General features: G+C 34.5%; 1 protein-coding gene and 1 long non-coding RNA gene across 2 annotated transcripts; both read right to left on the bottom strand.

Annotated features, from left to right (window-relative positions):
* Positions 1 to 5,700: 5,700 nt before the first annotated feature.
* LOC121265825 lies at positions 5,701 to 6,405 on the bottom strand. Its single transcript, XM_041169486.1, has one exon. It carries the CDS (start codon positions 6,403 to 6,405, stop codon positions 5,701 to 5,703), a length of 705 nt encoding a protein of 234 aa, XP_041025420.1.
* Positions 6,406 to 7,013: 608 nt separating this feature from the next.
* LOC121266163 lies at positions 7,014 to 9,522 on the bottom strand. The gene is made up of 3 exons (XR_005940752.1): positions 9,364 to 9,522; positions 9,005 to 9,249; positions 7,014 to 7,286 (listed from the first exon to the last, which is right to left on the bottom strand). It is a non-coding gene; the product is annotated as an uncharacterized LOC121266163 (long non-coding RNA).
* Between the last annotated feature and the right edge of the window lie 5,358 nt (positions 9,523 to 14,880).

The raw sequence follows: 14,880 nt of genomic DNA, 5'->3' as shown, positions 1-14,880 counted from the left end.
TTATATTTTTATTTAGGAAGCAAATGGAGTCGTTAATGCAAAACGAAGTTAATTGGGCTGTTCTGGACAATTTCAACACTTCTTCGTAATCTAGGCATAACTCTCTCATCTGAGCTTCGATTGAGATTATTCAAGATGATATGGAACCCCAAGAAAAATATCTATAACTTTCATGTTTTAAGTTTTGAAAGATACTGGCTGAATAAAGGTCAAAATTGGGCGCGAAAATGACACACCTGCACTACTGATGTTTCAGAACGTTCGGCCTTATCGTGCAATTCAAATATGTGATTTAATTGCAGATGTTTTGGAGATTTGGTGCACAAAAGTTACAGCTGGAAAACACTACTTTCCTAGTTATATTAGGTCTCTATTTTATTTTTAATATTTCCCTTAATTAAGTCAGATTTGGATATGGTAATTTGAGGATAATGTTTAGGATATTTTAGGAGATTTGGGAGGATTCTAAAAAGGGGGCATGGACGTGTAAAAGGGGAAAATCATCGGACTAGGGCATCTCTCTCCCCTCTTCTCTATTCATGATGGTTTTGTGTGGCTAAACTTTCATAATTGGTCGAAGGAAACGGAAACCTCAGAATCAATAAAACTGTGAGATCTGATTTGTTTTTAGTGTTCAATTTATGCTTTGAGTATCAAATATTTTTCTATGCCTATTTTCATTATTGTCTCGTTTAATTACTAGGAGGCCTACTAGTTTATTATTCGTTGCAATCTATTGCTAGATTAGACATCAAATCCGTAATTGTTTGATCCCTCTAATTTGTGAAGCAACAAAGATTTGATGATTTACTGCGTTAGAAATTATTAATTCTTATGAAGAACGCTCGACAAAATTAAATGCAACGGCTTGTGCTTGTATTGTTTAGTTTCATCGATCTCTCTAGTTCTTAAGGTGGCTACTAGATTAAACCTTTAGCGCTTGTCTTGGGTTGTTTAGTAGTTAGGGTTAATTAGATCGCTAGTTTTCTAATTAACTGCGACTAAGAAGAGATAGGAAAATAATTCCAACGGTGAAAATTCAAAGTATGAATTAATATATATTTGCATCGATGATTAGTTGTAAAATTCCGATGGTGGATGTTGACTTAGACCAAGGTTTATTCTTTTGATTGATTTCGATACTTTAATTTGAATTGTTTCTTAGTTGTTCTTCTTAAAATTGTTTTCGTTATACTCAAACCCCCCCTCCCAATCCTTGTTCACGTAGCATAATACTAGGCTAAATACTTTCGGTGGGAATGATCTTTACTTGCACTACTACATGTATTTTTAGGAGTATAGGTTTTATTTTTGGTTGCCTGCGACAGCACACCACTAGGCATGAAAGTTTTAAATATATGAGATGCCTTTTTATTTTAAGTTTGATGTTTTCCACTATGAACATTTTTTATTCTCAAAGCATGTTTTATTTTGTAACGTGGAGTCTTGCACCCTAGGTATGGAAGTAAAAAGTTTTAAATCGAACGGCAATTCTCATCGTCTTTTTTAAAATCATTTTATAAAAAATCTCACCACAAGGACGGGCGTTACATACTCCCTTTAGGGCCTATTTCTCTCTCATCCCCATTACGCCCTTGATCTTTTGGACCATGCTTCCATGGGCTTATGCAAGCCTAATGCAACCCCCATGCCTTCCAAAGGGTGGATTGTCTCCTCGACTGAACTATACCCAGATCCAACCCTCTATCATGGTCTCACTGGCGAGCTACAGTACCTCACCTTCACCAAGCTAAATTTGTCCTATATTGTCAACTTTGTCTGCCAATTTCTACATGCTCCCACCATGGTGCACTTTCAACTGGTCAAACGAATTCTCTGTTACGTCCATGGGACAGCTCACCCCAGCTTCCGCCTCCACTCAGCTTGCACCCTTGATCTCTATGCTTTTTTCAACGTCAACTAGGCTAGTTGCCCACACCGCCCCACCATTGGCTTCTGTATTTTTCTTGGTAGCAACTCCATCTTCTGAATTGCAAAGAAACAAACCATTGTGACTCGTTCTAGTACCGAAGCAGAATATCGCTCTATGGCCTCCACTGTTGCCGAACTTACCTGCCTCTCCTTCATCCATCGTGACCTTAGAATTCCTTTATCTCAACCCCTATCTTTTATTGTGAAAATGCCAGCACCCTCCATATGTTTGTCAATCTTATTTTCCACGCCCAAACTTAACCCATCGAATTTGACTATCATTATGTTGGCAAGAAATTTGCTCTAGGCACACTTGAAGCCCACTTTATCCCCTCCTCTTATCAACTCGCTTACATTTTTAGTAAACCCCTTGCCAAGTCTCTATTTCATAATTATCTACGGCCCAAAGTTGGCCTTTCTATGGATCTTCGCCCCAAGTTTGAGGGGGAATGATAACCATGGTCTACAAGAAGACAACATCTGACAGCACACACCAACCTGATTTCTAGAGTATTAGCTTTTCATGTTCCTCAATTACAACCTTAAAATCACCCGCAATCCCAGTATTTTTTAAATGTTTAACGCTAGTTTTCCTTGTACAGTTTCTACTGCTGGTAAAGTCAACATGTATTGCTCCTATTTGAAAGACGTTCTCCTCTGTGCTGATCGTCTTCACTTTCCACGTAAGTTAAGTCAAATGGCATGAGGGGACACATGAAGTCTTGTCATTGTCTGCTTTAACAGGGGCGAATTTGTAATACTGCCAAAATCTATAAATCGACTAAAAAAAAAAAAAAACTCACACATCGTCAAAAGATAACCTAATCACAAAAATAAAAATAATTTTGACAAGAAAAAAAAAAAACTTTCCAAAAGTTATAATCACATAAATTTTCAATTTTATCATCTACTTTTACGGACCCCAATACAAAACATAGGAAATTTTTATTGAAATTCTTCTCACTCCTTTCACATAACTCAATAAATAATGCTTCTAAAAAGTTTATCAAATATTTATCCAAAATCTTTAATCCTGATTTGGATTAGAAACTCATTTTAACTCATTTAATTATTATAATGTTTTTTTAAATTCTCACACAAAATATAATAAATAATTCAATTTTTTTAAATTCTAAAATAATAATAATATTAAAAAATAATATTTTATTAATCTTATCAATAATTTAAAGAATTACTTGACCCAAGTCGATGATGTTCCGAGCTGATGTGTTCATGATTCAAATCAAATAGGGTATAAAAGGAGGAAAAACCTACACAATCTCTTACTATTCACACAATCTCCACACACCACACTTTTTTTAATTTTTATTATTTTTTTCTTTTATCAAATATTTAATATATGAATAAGGAATATAGAAATTAAATTAGTTTAAAAAGAATAAACTAAAAAAAATTTAAAAATTCTCAATATCGTTCCTTTTAAAATTTCAGAGACAGCATGACAAAATTTAGCTCATGTCTACACAATGCATGCCAAAAAATATTTTTCCTTTTTCGTACAAATTTCAAGACTAATGCAAATAAATGAACGATATTAGTTTTTCCCAAATTCTCATTTCGTCACAAAATATGCAAAGTTTTCAGAAAATCAACCTCAGTCTCAATTGATTGTATAAAGCCTAGCATAGGAACCTCACTTACCTGGACTTCTTAACTTATTCAAAAATTCTCCACAACAGTACTGAACAATTGTCAATCGTCACCAATAAAAATTTACGAAACTCAAATAAATCACCAATAAACAGATAAATCTCATATTACACTTGGAGTACCTATTTTAATTCTTCAAAACTTAAGATTTCTCTTAATTCTAAAATACTATCCCTTCCTAAATTCCTCAATATCCTCATAACTATAAAACTCATAATATTTATAAAATTGCATAATAATATTAGTAATAGATACAATTATGTCGTAAAATACATATCTGGTTTAAAGGCTCACTAAAACAAAACTGACTAAAGTAGGAGGGCAAATATTTCATTTAATAAAAATAGACTAATTAGTATCTCTTTAAAGAGTTCAAAATAGAAATCATGCACTACAATGTACTTCTAAAAATATTAATACTTACAATATCTTTCAATTTGTATTTAAAACAAAACACATACAAGGTGAATTTAACATATAAAATCTACAACAAGATTAACTTATAAATATTTTGTTTAAAGCACCAGTACAATGACTTGGTTTATAAGCCCATACATATATGCCCAAAATAGACTGTAACCCACGTAAAACAAAACTCAAGCTTTCAAATTCAACAAGCATAATATTAACTCATGTGTTCCAAAGAAGGCTAAATGGTAAAAAAAGAACACCTAATATTATTATAGTAACCGAGAGATACACAAACATATGTATATTTCCTTCTTATGAAAACTACCACAAAACAAAAGAAAATGAGGAGATGAGCAGCGACAGAGGCTTACCCAAGGGAAATTGAGAGGCAACAAGCGATGGCAAAAGATGCACTCACGACAAGCACCAAAATCACCAAGAAACAAGTGAAGCTCACGGCTTTTATGGCAAAAACAAGGCACATCAATAAGGCAAAATAGAGTAGTTAAAGACCAAACAAAAATGGAATGCAATGGAAATAAATGACAAGCATGAGCCACGAAATTAGTAAGGAAGATTTAAGAGAAAGCACAACGATGGAGGCTTATGGACAGACCTGCAAATGAAGAGAAAAACATATGAAAAATATATGCTAAAGAGGAAGAGATTTGCACGGTTTTATAGCAAAAAGGGAAACCGAAAATTAAAGAGATGGAAAAGGAAACATTACAGCCGAAGATGGAGGAATGAGTGGTGGTGTTTGCTGACTTGTAGGGGGGAAGATCCGAAAATAAGATGGAGAGGAAGAAGGAACACTGCAGGCGGCAACTCAATGAAAAACAGAGGAGAAAAAAAATAACATAAAATGAAGGAGAAGAGGAGAAGCAGCAGCCGCATGGGTTGAAGGAAGGGGAAAATGAAATTTGAAATGGAAGGGAGGAGAAGCAATGGCGCAGGAGAAGGAAATAGATGAAGAAGCCCTAAGGAATGGACCAAACGAAGCCGTTTTTTGGGAGGGGGGGGAGAATTACTTGGCTAGGTTGAAGGCTCACGGGTTGGGCTAGGGACCAAAAGGGCTAGGCCCAAAAGAGAAAAAAAATACACACACACAAAAAGGCCAGTCTAAAAATATAAGAGTCCAACAAAAGAAAAAAAAAGCACAATAAATAAAAATAAGTAAATAAGAGCCAAATAAAAACACTGCAACTCAAAATTAATAAAATAAAATAATTAAGGTCCAACAATAAAATTATTCATTAAAGCAAAGAGCAAATTTAAGTGCAAACACTAATTAATATCAAGAAAGCACATCAAAGTAAATTTCTCAACTTAAGAATTATAAAGTAAATCCAACCAAAAATCCGATAAATTAAAACAAGAGAACCAATATTTAAGTTAATTAAAATAATCATTCATTATAAATAAATACACTAAAATACAGGGTATCACATCCTCCCTCCCTTAAAAAAATTTTGTCCTCGAAATTTGCTTAGCTAACTGCTACTACTACCAATGGGCTAATCACGATTCCGTTGTGTACTCTGTATTGAATTGAATTCGAGCCTACACTGTGTTGTGTTGATTCCTGGCTCGTGCCGTCAAATTAGTCCTCTGAGGCGGGTTGGGGTTCATGCTCCCATCTAGTTGCTTTGGACAATCTCTGACGAGGTGGCTATGCTTCCCACTTCAAAAATACCGTCCAATTCTCGTTCTGCAATCCCCAAAGTGTACTACGTTGCATGACCTACAAGAGTTACTCCGTTGATTGTCCTGCACCTGTCTCGGGCCTGGGTTGTTCGCTAACTGCATCCTCTTCCATGGCCCTTGATTCTCGCTTGAGGGAAACCCCAATGGCGTCGACCCCTCCCTCTGCTCCTGAAGTTCAACACTTCTCTTGAAGCTTCGCTCAACTATTGTGGCCTTATCTACTAATTCTGAGAAGTTTTGGATCTGAAGGGCCACCACTCGCTCATAAATTTGGTTATTTAGTCCCTTATCAAATTTTCGGGTCTTCTTCTCCTCATCGGGTATCAGATATGAGGCAAAGCGTGATAGTTCAACATATCTGGCCGCATACTGGTGCAACGTCATAGTACCCTGCACTAAGTCGGCAAAATCCTTGGCCCTAGCATCCCTAATCGATCTTGGAAAAAAAGGGTCAAAGAAAATATGCTTAAAGTGGGGCCAACTAACCACTCCCCTCCCACCAGCTTCCTTGATGGTTCTCTCTGATATCCACCATCGTTTAGCCTCACTGGTCAGCTTGAAGGCGGAGTACAATACTTTCTGTTTGTCAGTACAATTCAAGACACGGAGTACCTCCTCAATGTCCTGGATCCAATCCTCAACTAAGGTCGGGTCGCCACGACCATCAAAAGTGGGAGGGTGCATCTGATTGAACTGCTATATGGCGCATCCGTCCTCTTCATTTCCTGCATTCAAGCCCCCAAGATTTCAAACACGACGCCGAGTAGCCATCCTGGAAGACTCATCCTTGGTTAAACGTTTCAATTAATCCGAAACGATAATCTATCTCTTGAAGTCTGTAGAATTCTAAACCCCAATTCAAAAATTTATTTCCTAAAGTCTATAATTTCAAGACCTCATATATCAGAGTCTACAGAACTTCAAACCTGGCTTTTAATCAAGCCTATTTACACCTATAAAATCTAATCCTTAAATCTTATCAAAATCATTTTCTACATTCCATCAAAAAGCCTACTGGATCTAAAACCTTAAACGTCATGAAGATATTTCCTAGAACATATTCCCAAAAGCCTGTCAGATTCTAAAACCTTAAATACAAATTTCATCATCCCTTAGTCTTAGAATTTCTACAATCAGAAGTTACACCCTAAACCCACAATATCTAAAATCTCATATGTTATAGTCTGCAGAACCTCAAACCTGACTCTGATACCAAGTGTAACGTCCCGTTCCCGAAGGTTCGGAGAGTTAGCTCTTATTCCTCAAATTCATCTCCAAAAACCAATAATAAATAAACAAAAACTCCACAAAATACTTAACTTATTTGTTCGATCCAAAAATCTTTGTCCTTCCACCGAGATACTAAACAAAAACCTCAATAATACAAATAACATCTCTACAAAGACCCAAATTATTCAAAACTTGACGTACCAAAATAACCGCCAGAGATAAAACTACTAATATGGTCTTCCAAAATTCTTGTAACCTTTGCACTCATTCATCTATGATCATCAGACCTTTCCAATGCTTCATATTCTCATTCTCCAGCTGGACCATAAAAATATCTAAAAAATGTTATAGAGATAAGGGATGAGTTATCAACAACTCAGCAAGCAAAGAACATATGCTAGTATGTAAACATGAGCGATTTCATAGAGTTCAGAATGCATAAACAAAACATTTCAGTTTTCAATATGCAACTCTCAAAAGTACATATTATCATAAATTCAAAGCGATATTTCAAACATTTCATATTCAGAAAATAACTTTTCATAATCAAAGACTCCTTTGGCACAACATGATTGAACATCTTTATCATATCAGAGCATATCAGAGCATCATATCAGAATAGAGACCATGTTTAACCCCCGTGGTAGGGTTGTGCATTTTGCGAAAGGCCAAGCAGAACATAAACCACCATGAATATCAAAGCGATTGCACTCATAACAGAAATCCACTATTATATCCCGTGGTAGGGCCCAATGTCACTATTATATCCCGTGACAGCGCTAGAGGTCACTATTATATCCCGTGACAGGGCCACATATCAGAGCAAAACAGAATCAGAATCACCATATCAAAATCAGAATCAGAGTCAGAACAGAATCAGAAAGTCATGCCAAAGGTTTTGCAGTTGCCATGTCATATCAAAACAGAGTACTGAAATTTAAATCATTCTCACATACTGAAAACTAAAGTCGAAGCATCTTTCTAAATCAATGCACAATTTTTCGTATTCTCAATATTGTTCCTTTTAAAATTTCAGAGATAGCATGACAAAATTTAGCTCATGTCTACACAACGTATGCAAGAAAATATTTTTTATTTTTCGTACAGATTTCATGAGTAATGCAAATAAACGACCGAGGTTAGTTTTTTCCAAATTCTCATTTCATCACAAAATATGCAAAGTTTTCAGAAAATCAACCTCAGTCTCAATAGATCGTGTAAAGTTTAGTATAGGAACCCCGCTTACCTGAGCTTCTTAACTTATTCAGAAATTCTCTATAACAGTACTGAACAATTGTCAATCGTCACCTATAAAAATACATGTAACTCAAATAAATCTCCAGTAAACAGATAAATCTCATATTACACATGAAGTACCTATTTTAATTCCTCAAAAACTTAAGATTTCTCTTAATTCTAAATTACCATCCCTTCCTAAATTTCTCAATATCCTCATAACTATAAAACTCAGAATATTTCTGAAATTGCATAATAATATTAGTAATAGATACAATTATGTCGTAAAATACATATCTGGTTTAAAGGCTCATTAAAACAAAACTAATTAAAGTAGGAGGGCAAATATTTCATTTAATAAAAATAGACTAATTAGTATCTCTTTAAAGAGTTCAAAATAGAAATCATGCACTATGTACTTCTAAAAATAGTAATACTTACAATATCTTTCAAATATTTATTCTATTTGTATTTAAAACAAAACTCATACAAGGTGAATTTAACATATAAAAACTACAACAAGATCAACTTATAAATATTTTGTTTAAAGCACCAGTTCATTAACTTAGTTTATAAGCCCATACATCTATGCCCAAAATAGACTGTAACCCACGTAAAACAAAACTCAAGCTTTCATATTCAATGAGCATAATATTAACTCATGTGTTCCAAAGAAGGCAAAATGGTAAAAAAAAAAAAAAAAAACACCTAATATTATTATAGTAACCGAGATACACAAACATATGTATATTTCCTTCTTATGAAAACTACCACAAAACAAAAGAAAATGAGGTGATGAGCAACGGCAGAGGCTTACCCAATGGAAACCGAGAGGCAACAAGCAATGGCAGAAGATGTACTCACGGCAAGCACCAAAATCACCAAGAAACAAGTGAAGCTCATGGCTTTTATGGTAAAAATAGGGCAAGGCAATAAGGCAAAATAGAGCAGTTGAAGAGCAAACAAAAAGGGAATGCAATGGAAATAAATCACAAGCATGAGCCACAAAATTAGTAAGGAAGATTTAAGAGAAAGCACAACGATGGAGGCTCATGGACAGACCTGCAAATGAAGAGAAAAATAGATGAAAAATATATGCTAAAGAGGAAGAGATTTGCACGATTTTACAGCAAAAAGGGAAACCGAAAATTAAAAAGATGGAAAAGGAAACATTACTAGCCGAAGATGGAGGAATAAGTTGTGGCATTTGCTGACTTGTAGAGGGGAAGATCCGAAAATTAGATGGAGAGGAAGAAGGAACACTGTAGACGGCAACTCAATGAAAAACAGAGCAGAAAAAAAATAACATAAAATGAAGGAGAAGAGGAGAAGCAGCAGCCGCATGGGTTGAAGGAAGGGAAAAATGAAATCTGAATGGAAGGGAGGAGAAGCAACGGCGCAGGAGAAGGAAATAGATGAAGAAGCCCTAAGGGCTCGACCAAACGATGCCGTTTGGGGGGGGAGGGTAGGGAATTACTGGGCTGGGTTGAAGGCTCACGGGATGGGCTGGGGACCAAAAGGGCTAGGCTGAGAAGAAAAAAAATAAAACACACACAAAAATGCCCAGCCTGAAAATATAAGAGTCCAACAAAAGAAAAAAATAGGAACAATAAATAAAAAAAAATAAGAGCGAAATAAAAACACTGCAACTCAAAATTAAAAAAATAAAATAATTAAAAGTCCAACAATAAAATTATTAATTAAAGCAAAGTGTAAATTTAAATGTAAATACTAATTAATATCAAGAAAGCACATCAAAATAAATTTCACAACTTAAGAATTATAAAATAAATTTAACAAGAAATCTGATAAATTTAAAATAAGAGGATCAATATTTAAGTTAATTAAAATAATTCTTCACTAAATATAAATATATTAAAATACGGGATATCATTGTTCTAAATGAAGGGGCAGGGGAGAGAAGAAAAATAACAAAATAACAAAGAAACAAAAAAGTAGGAGTCCAGAAAGAAGATGAATGATTACAGCAGCAAACAATATGGCCTACGGCTACCGCACTGACAAATTGATAAGCACGTAACTTAAAATGGCCCAATCCTAATGCTCCATTGGTTAATGTTGATCAAAATCATCCTAATTGGATTGGACCGGCGGCCAGGTTTCTTGCAAATGCCAATTGAATTTATCCTATAAAAATCCATTCGTCAATACTTGAATTTTATTATTTCCAACTCTGTACATCTTAATTGAAAAGACATATTCATTCATTCTTAGTACTCCAATATCATATTAAGAGTAATTTTATATATAATTGTAAAGTATATAAAAATTATATAATTATTTTAAAAAAGAGTGAGGTTTACTATTAAAAAATTAATATTTTTTATGTAGAGTTTGGTTCTGTTCGGTACCCGTTTTATTTTTCTTAAAACCGGTAAAAATAGGTTCGGTTTCAATTTTTCTTTTTCTAAAACTAGATCAGACCGAACCGGACCAGTTCATATATATATTATAATTTTTTATATTGTATATAATATATAATTATATATAAAATAATTTTGTATTATATGATAAATTACTAATTAATATAATTTTAAATTTTAAAATCTTATATCACTATATATAGTCTATAATATAATACATCACTACAGTTTATAATAGAATTATAATAAGTATTATAATATACTACAATATATTATCACTGTAGTATATTATATTATTATATATATTATATAATATAGTATATAGTATATTAAATTAAAATTGAAAAATTGGACCAAACCAGATCACCAGAACTTATAAAACTTGAAGTATCGGTTTAGGAGAGTAACCGGTACGGAATTAGTTCTTGAAAATACAAAATCGATACATACCGGTTCGGTTTCAAATTTTATCCAAAATCGGATCAAACCAGATCGATTACACCCTTAATTTTGCATAATTTGCTTCCCTGGAGGGTAGCGACTTTTGCCCAGCTATATATAGATGCTCTCCATCGTTTGAATGACACGTAGAGATACAGCTGGCCAGCCACATATGCTGTAATAATATTATCTTCTTTATTTTGATAAATACATATATATATATATATATATATATATATAATGATTCTTTGCTCTTCTTATCCGTTGTTAGTACTATAATTCGCCCAAAACTTGTGCTGTTTTATACACAAGTTCAGTACTGTGGGGTGCTCTATAATTTATAAAGTTCGGAAGCTTCGATAAATAATACTACTGATAATTTAGGTTCCAGGCCGGTACACTTGTCATGATGATATATGTGATAAAAAATAGTAGTATTTTGTATCCGTACTTGGTAAATTACTAATTAAAAGGTTATAATTTTTGTAATAAGGAAATGAAACCAGAAAGCTTTTTTGTTGCACTCCCAAACAGTAGGTTGGTGAGTGGGAGTCCAGCAACCATTAGTGTGTCAAGAACTTCAAACACAGGAACGAACTGTTCCCCAAAAAGGCAGCGAGTCCACCTGCAAGCTGTCGCTTGTAGATTAATTAAGACCAGCACATGTTCGAAATCATAGGTTTTTGGTGCATGATTGAGAGGAATAAATTCTCAAAATATTTACGTAACTATAATGATTTGTGGTTTGGCAACCTTCTAAATAAATTTAATTTTCAGAGACAATACTTGGAACGAACTCTTTTTGCTTCGTAGAACGGAACATTCCGTAATACCGTATAGAGGAGAAACATGTGTACCATCTCCAAGTACGATCCTTATAAAACCTTATACGATGGTGGATGTTGCGTTGTGACCTCTCAAGTACTTTAAGAAAAGAGGCTATCATGATCGATCTTCCGCTATAGTACCTGTGATGATATAATGATTCTTCCGAAATGATAGGATTCTTAATGCCACACGCAAGTTACATGAACTACTGATCTATGAAGATAATATAGGGCAAAGGGAAAATGAAATTTTATTTTTCCTTACATGAAACATCAGAAATTAAATAAGCATATATAATATTTTGGCAATATATATAAGAAAATATGGATCGGTGAAAAATGAAGTAATTCATTCCTTATAGGATTAATTCCCTATGATTGTTTGGACTCGGCCTTATGTAGCAAAATTGGGGAAGGAAAAGGATTGAAATGCACTAACAGATCGAAGAATTCCTTCATTTATCTTCTGAACTTTTTTTTCTTCTTTTCTTCATTCGGGAGGGGGTCGAACCCAAAACCTCTATTTTGGAAGTTTGGGTATTATGCCATTAGGTCATATGCCTTTGGCAAAAAGGCAAAAAAAAAAAAAAAAAAAAAAAAAAAAACCGAGAGGTGCAACACAAGTACTTCAGTTTGTTAATCAAACCATGGAAATGATTTTTAGATCCTTTTAATTCAGTTTGTTTTGTCGGCAAAATAATAAGCCAGACTTAGTGAAATACCCACCGCTTATATATTTTTGCACAAACACTGCAATTCAATTAAGTTTCTGTTATTTCTTGGAAATGCATGCAATGTAAGTTTTGTTATGAAACTGCAATTAATAAGATTGTTCTCTCTCATGGCTTCTCAAATTCCAACTTCTTTTCTATTCGTAATTTCCTCGCTAAACTACATGCCACAGTTCCATTTAACCGATCCCTTGAATAGTTTGTAATTATTCTCTGATCTCTCCTTACTCTCTTTCTAGATCTGTCCACCATTTGATCTCGCCAACGTCTTCTTTGATCATGTCTTTGTTTTTTAGACTTTTCTTCTTTGCTATTTGTTTTACACACGTTGTATGCGTTGAAAACCTATATATAGAAGATAAATATATAACCTTGAATGAATTATTAATGGCTGTGAATATAAAAACAAAACCTCTGAGAAGAGATCACTAGATATTGTCAAAGCCTAACTTTCAGCTGGGTTGAGTTTTGGTCAGGGATGGGCTATTCCCTTTTGTATACCCTAAATAGCCTAGGTTTCGGCGGTTAGGCAACGGGAGTGTAAGATTCTAACGTCCCCGAACTGAACCAAGTTCTCAGTGGAATCGGTCGATCGAGACCACATCCAGACTAAGATCTAACGTCGCACTCGTCGACGTTTTCCAGATTTCAACTCTGATTCGAGTTTTATATATAAAAACAACAGAAAAAGTGCAGCCACTTACTTGCTTAATTAGGAATGGCTACCAAGCTATAAGATCTTGCAAGCACGGATTAATGACTTTTTCAAACAAAAGTAATCGAACTGTGGAGATGGATCGGATCAGAGGCTTGTAAGAACACGATCGGAGCTCAGAATTCGAAGGAAAATCAGAGAGAACGTGCTCGGAGAGATCTATAGTTCAAGCACGAGTTTTTGACTGAGAGAGAGAAAGCTAACACGCCGTGATCTCCCCGTGGATACGAGGAGTGATAAGAAGCTCCTTTTCTCTCGCTAGGGTTTGTTCTTTTGCCTTTTTCGGTGTTGTCAGTCGGAAGGGAAAAACAATTCCGAGTGATATTAGTTCACTTTAATAGATCGGAAGATACAAATCCTTGTAGTTTTAAGACAAAAATTTCCAATAATCTGATTCGACCTAGAAGTGATCTTCAGCCATATAATTTTTTATGTTATGTGAATTATTTTCTGTTTCAGTTATACAGGATTTTACTTTTTGTCCAGTGGCCATGCTCGATCCACGGAAAAACCTAAGTAGATAACAGAAAAAGAGACAACAAAGAGAAGAAACTATAAAAACCAAACCATAGATAACATTAATTATTCTTGGAAACAAACAGGGTAGACCTATTAGGTCACAAACTATATACACAAACAAGCCACACTTTCAAGATCCAGTTCAAGGAGATCGAAGGCAACACAAATTTAAGAACACAGATAGAGAGCACACTCATCAATAGCAAGAGAAGATAACCAAGTCCAAGATCCAAACCCTCCTTCAAAGTTTATTGGTATTCACAAACATCTTAGGGATTTGGGTCGACTTGTCTTAATTAAGCTCTTCCAGGGGTTTTCGGTTCATGGTCTGTATTTCGTCCTACAGGCTTGTAGTCCGCGGTTTCAAAATCCATTCTTACCTCCATAAATCCATCTCCAATATCAAACCCTTGATCATGCGCATCCTGTAAATTGAAATATACTTGATCATGGACATGACATGGTTGGAGTATCAGATTTATCAATCAAAACATAGAGAGAGAGAGAGAGAGAGAGAGAGAGAGAGACCGGAACCAGAAGATCTTGAGCAGATGGGAATTCCTTATTTGGCTTTATCTTTCCTATTAATCATGCGAAATAAATAAATCCATCAATGTTATTACAAATGAAAAAGATCTACACCAAAGCGAGGATGAGAACTGAGAATGAAAATTACTAGTTGTAGGAATAGCAGCACTTGAGACAAGGTACGACACAGCAATTAGGAAGAGAAAAAACAATCTAAGGGAAGCTTTGATCTGCGCCATATCTCTCAAACAGATTGAAAAAGAAGCAAAGATTGTTGATGACAAGAGAGAGCATGTGGGATATATAGCATTTATATAGAGGAGCAGACTAAGCAGAATTATTAAGCTCGATATAAAAATGAACGGCAAGTCAACTTCCATTTTTCTATCCTATTTTATTTTTATGGATGAGTTCCCACTTGCCAAACTCAAGTTTCTACGCTGATTATTTTCTGTCAAAATGAGTCTGATTAGTTATAAATAGTCATTATCGTCGTAAATAATTTGTTATAAATACTTATTTTTCTTGTAATAATTTTTTACAACTTT

This window comes from Juglans microcarpa x Juglans regia, chromosome 5D (assembly GCF_004785595.1).
Source record: "Juglans microcarpa x Juglans regia isolate MS1-56 chromosome 5D, Jm3101_v1.0, whole genome shotgun sequence".
NCBI lineage: Eukaryota > Viridiplantae > Streptophyta > Magnoliopsida > Fagales > Juglandaceae > Juglans > Juglans microcarpa x Juglans regia.
This window is presented reverse-complemented; position numbering and strand designations above follow the sequence as displayed.

Bases quoted from the DNA above. Each gene is read 5' to 3' on its own strand.
- LOC121265825 (XM_041169486.1), bottom strand. From the start codon at position 6,405: ATGCACCCTCCCACTTTTGATGGTCGTGGCGACCCGACCTTAGTTGAG.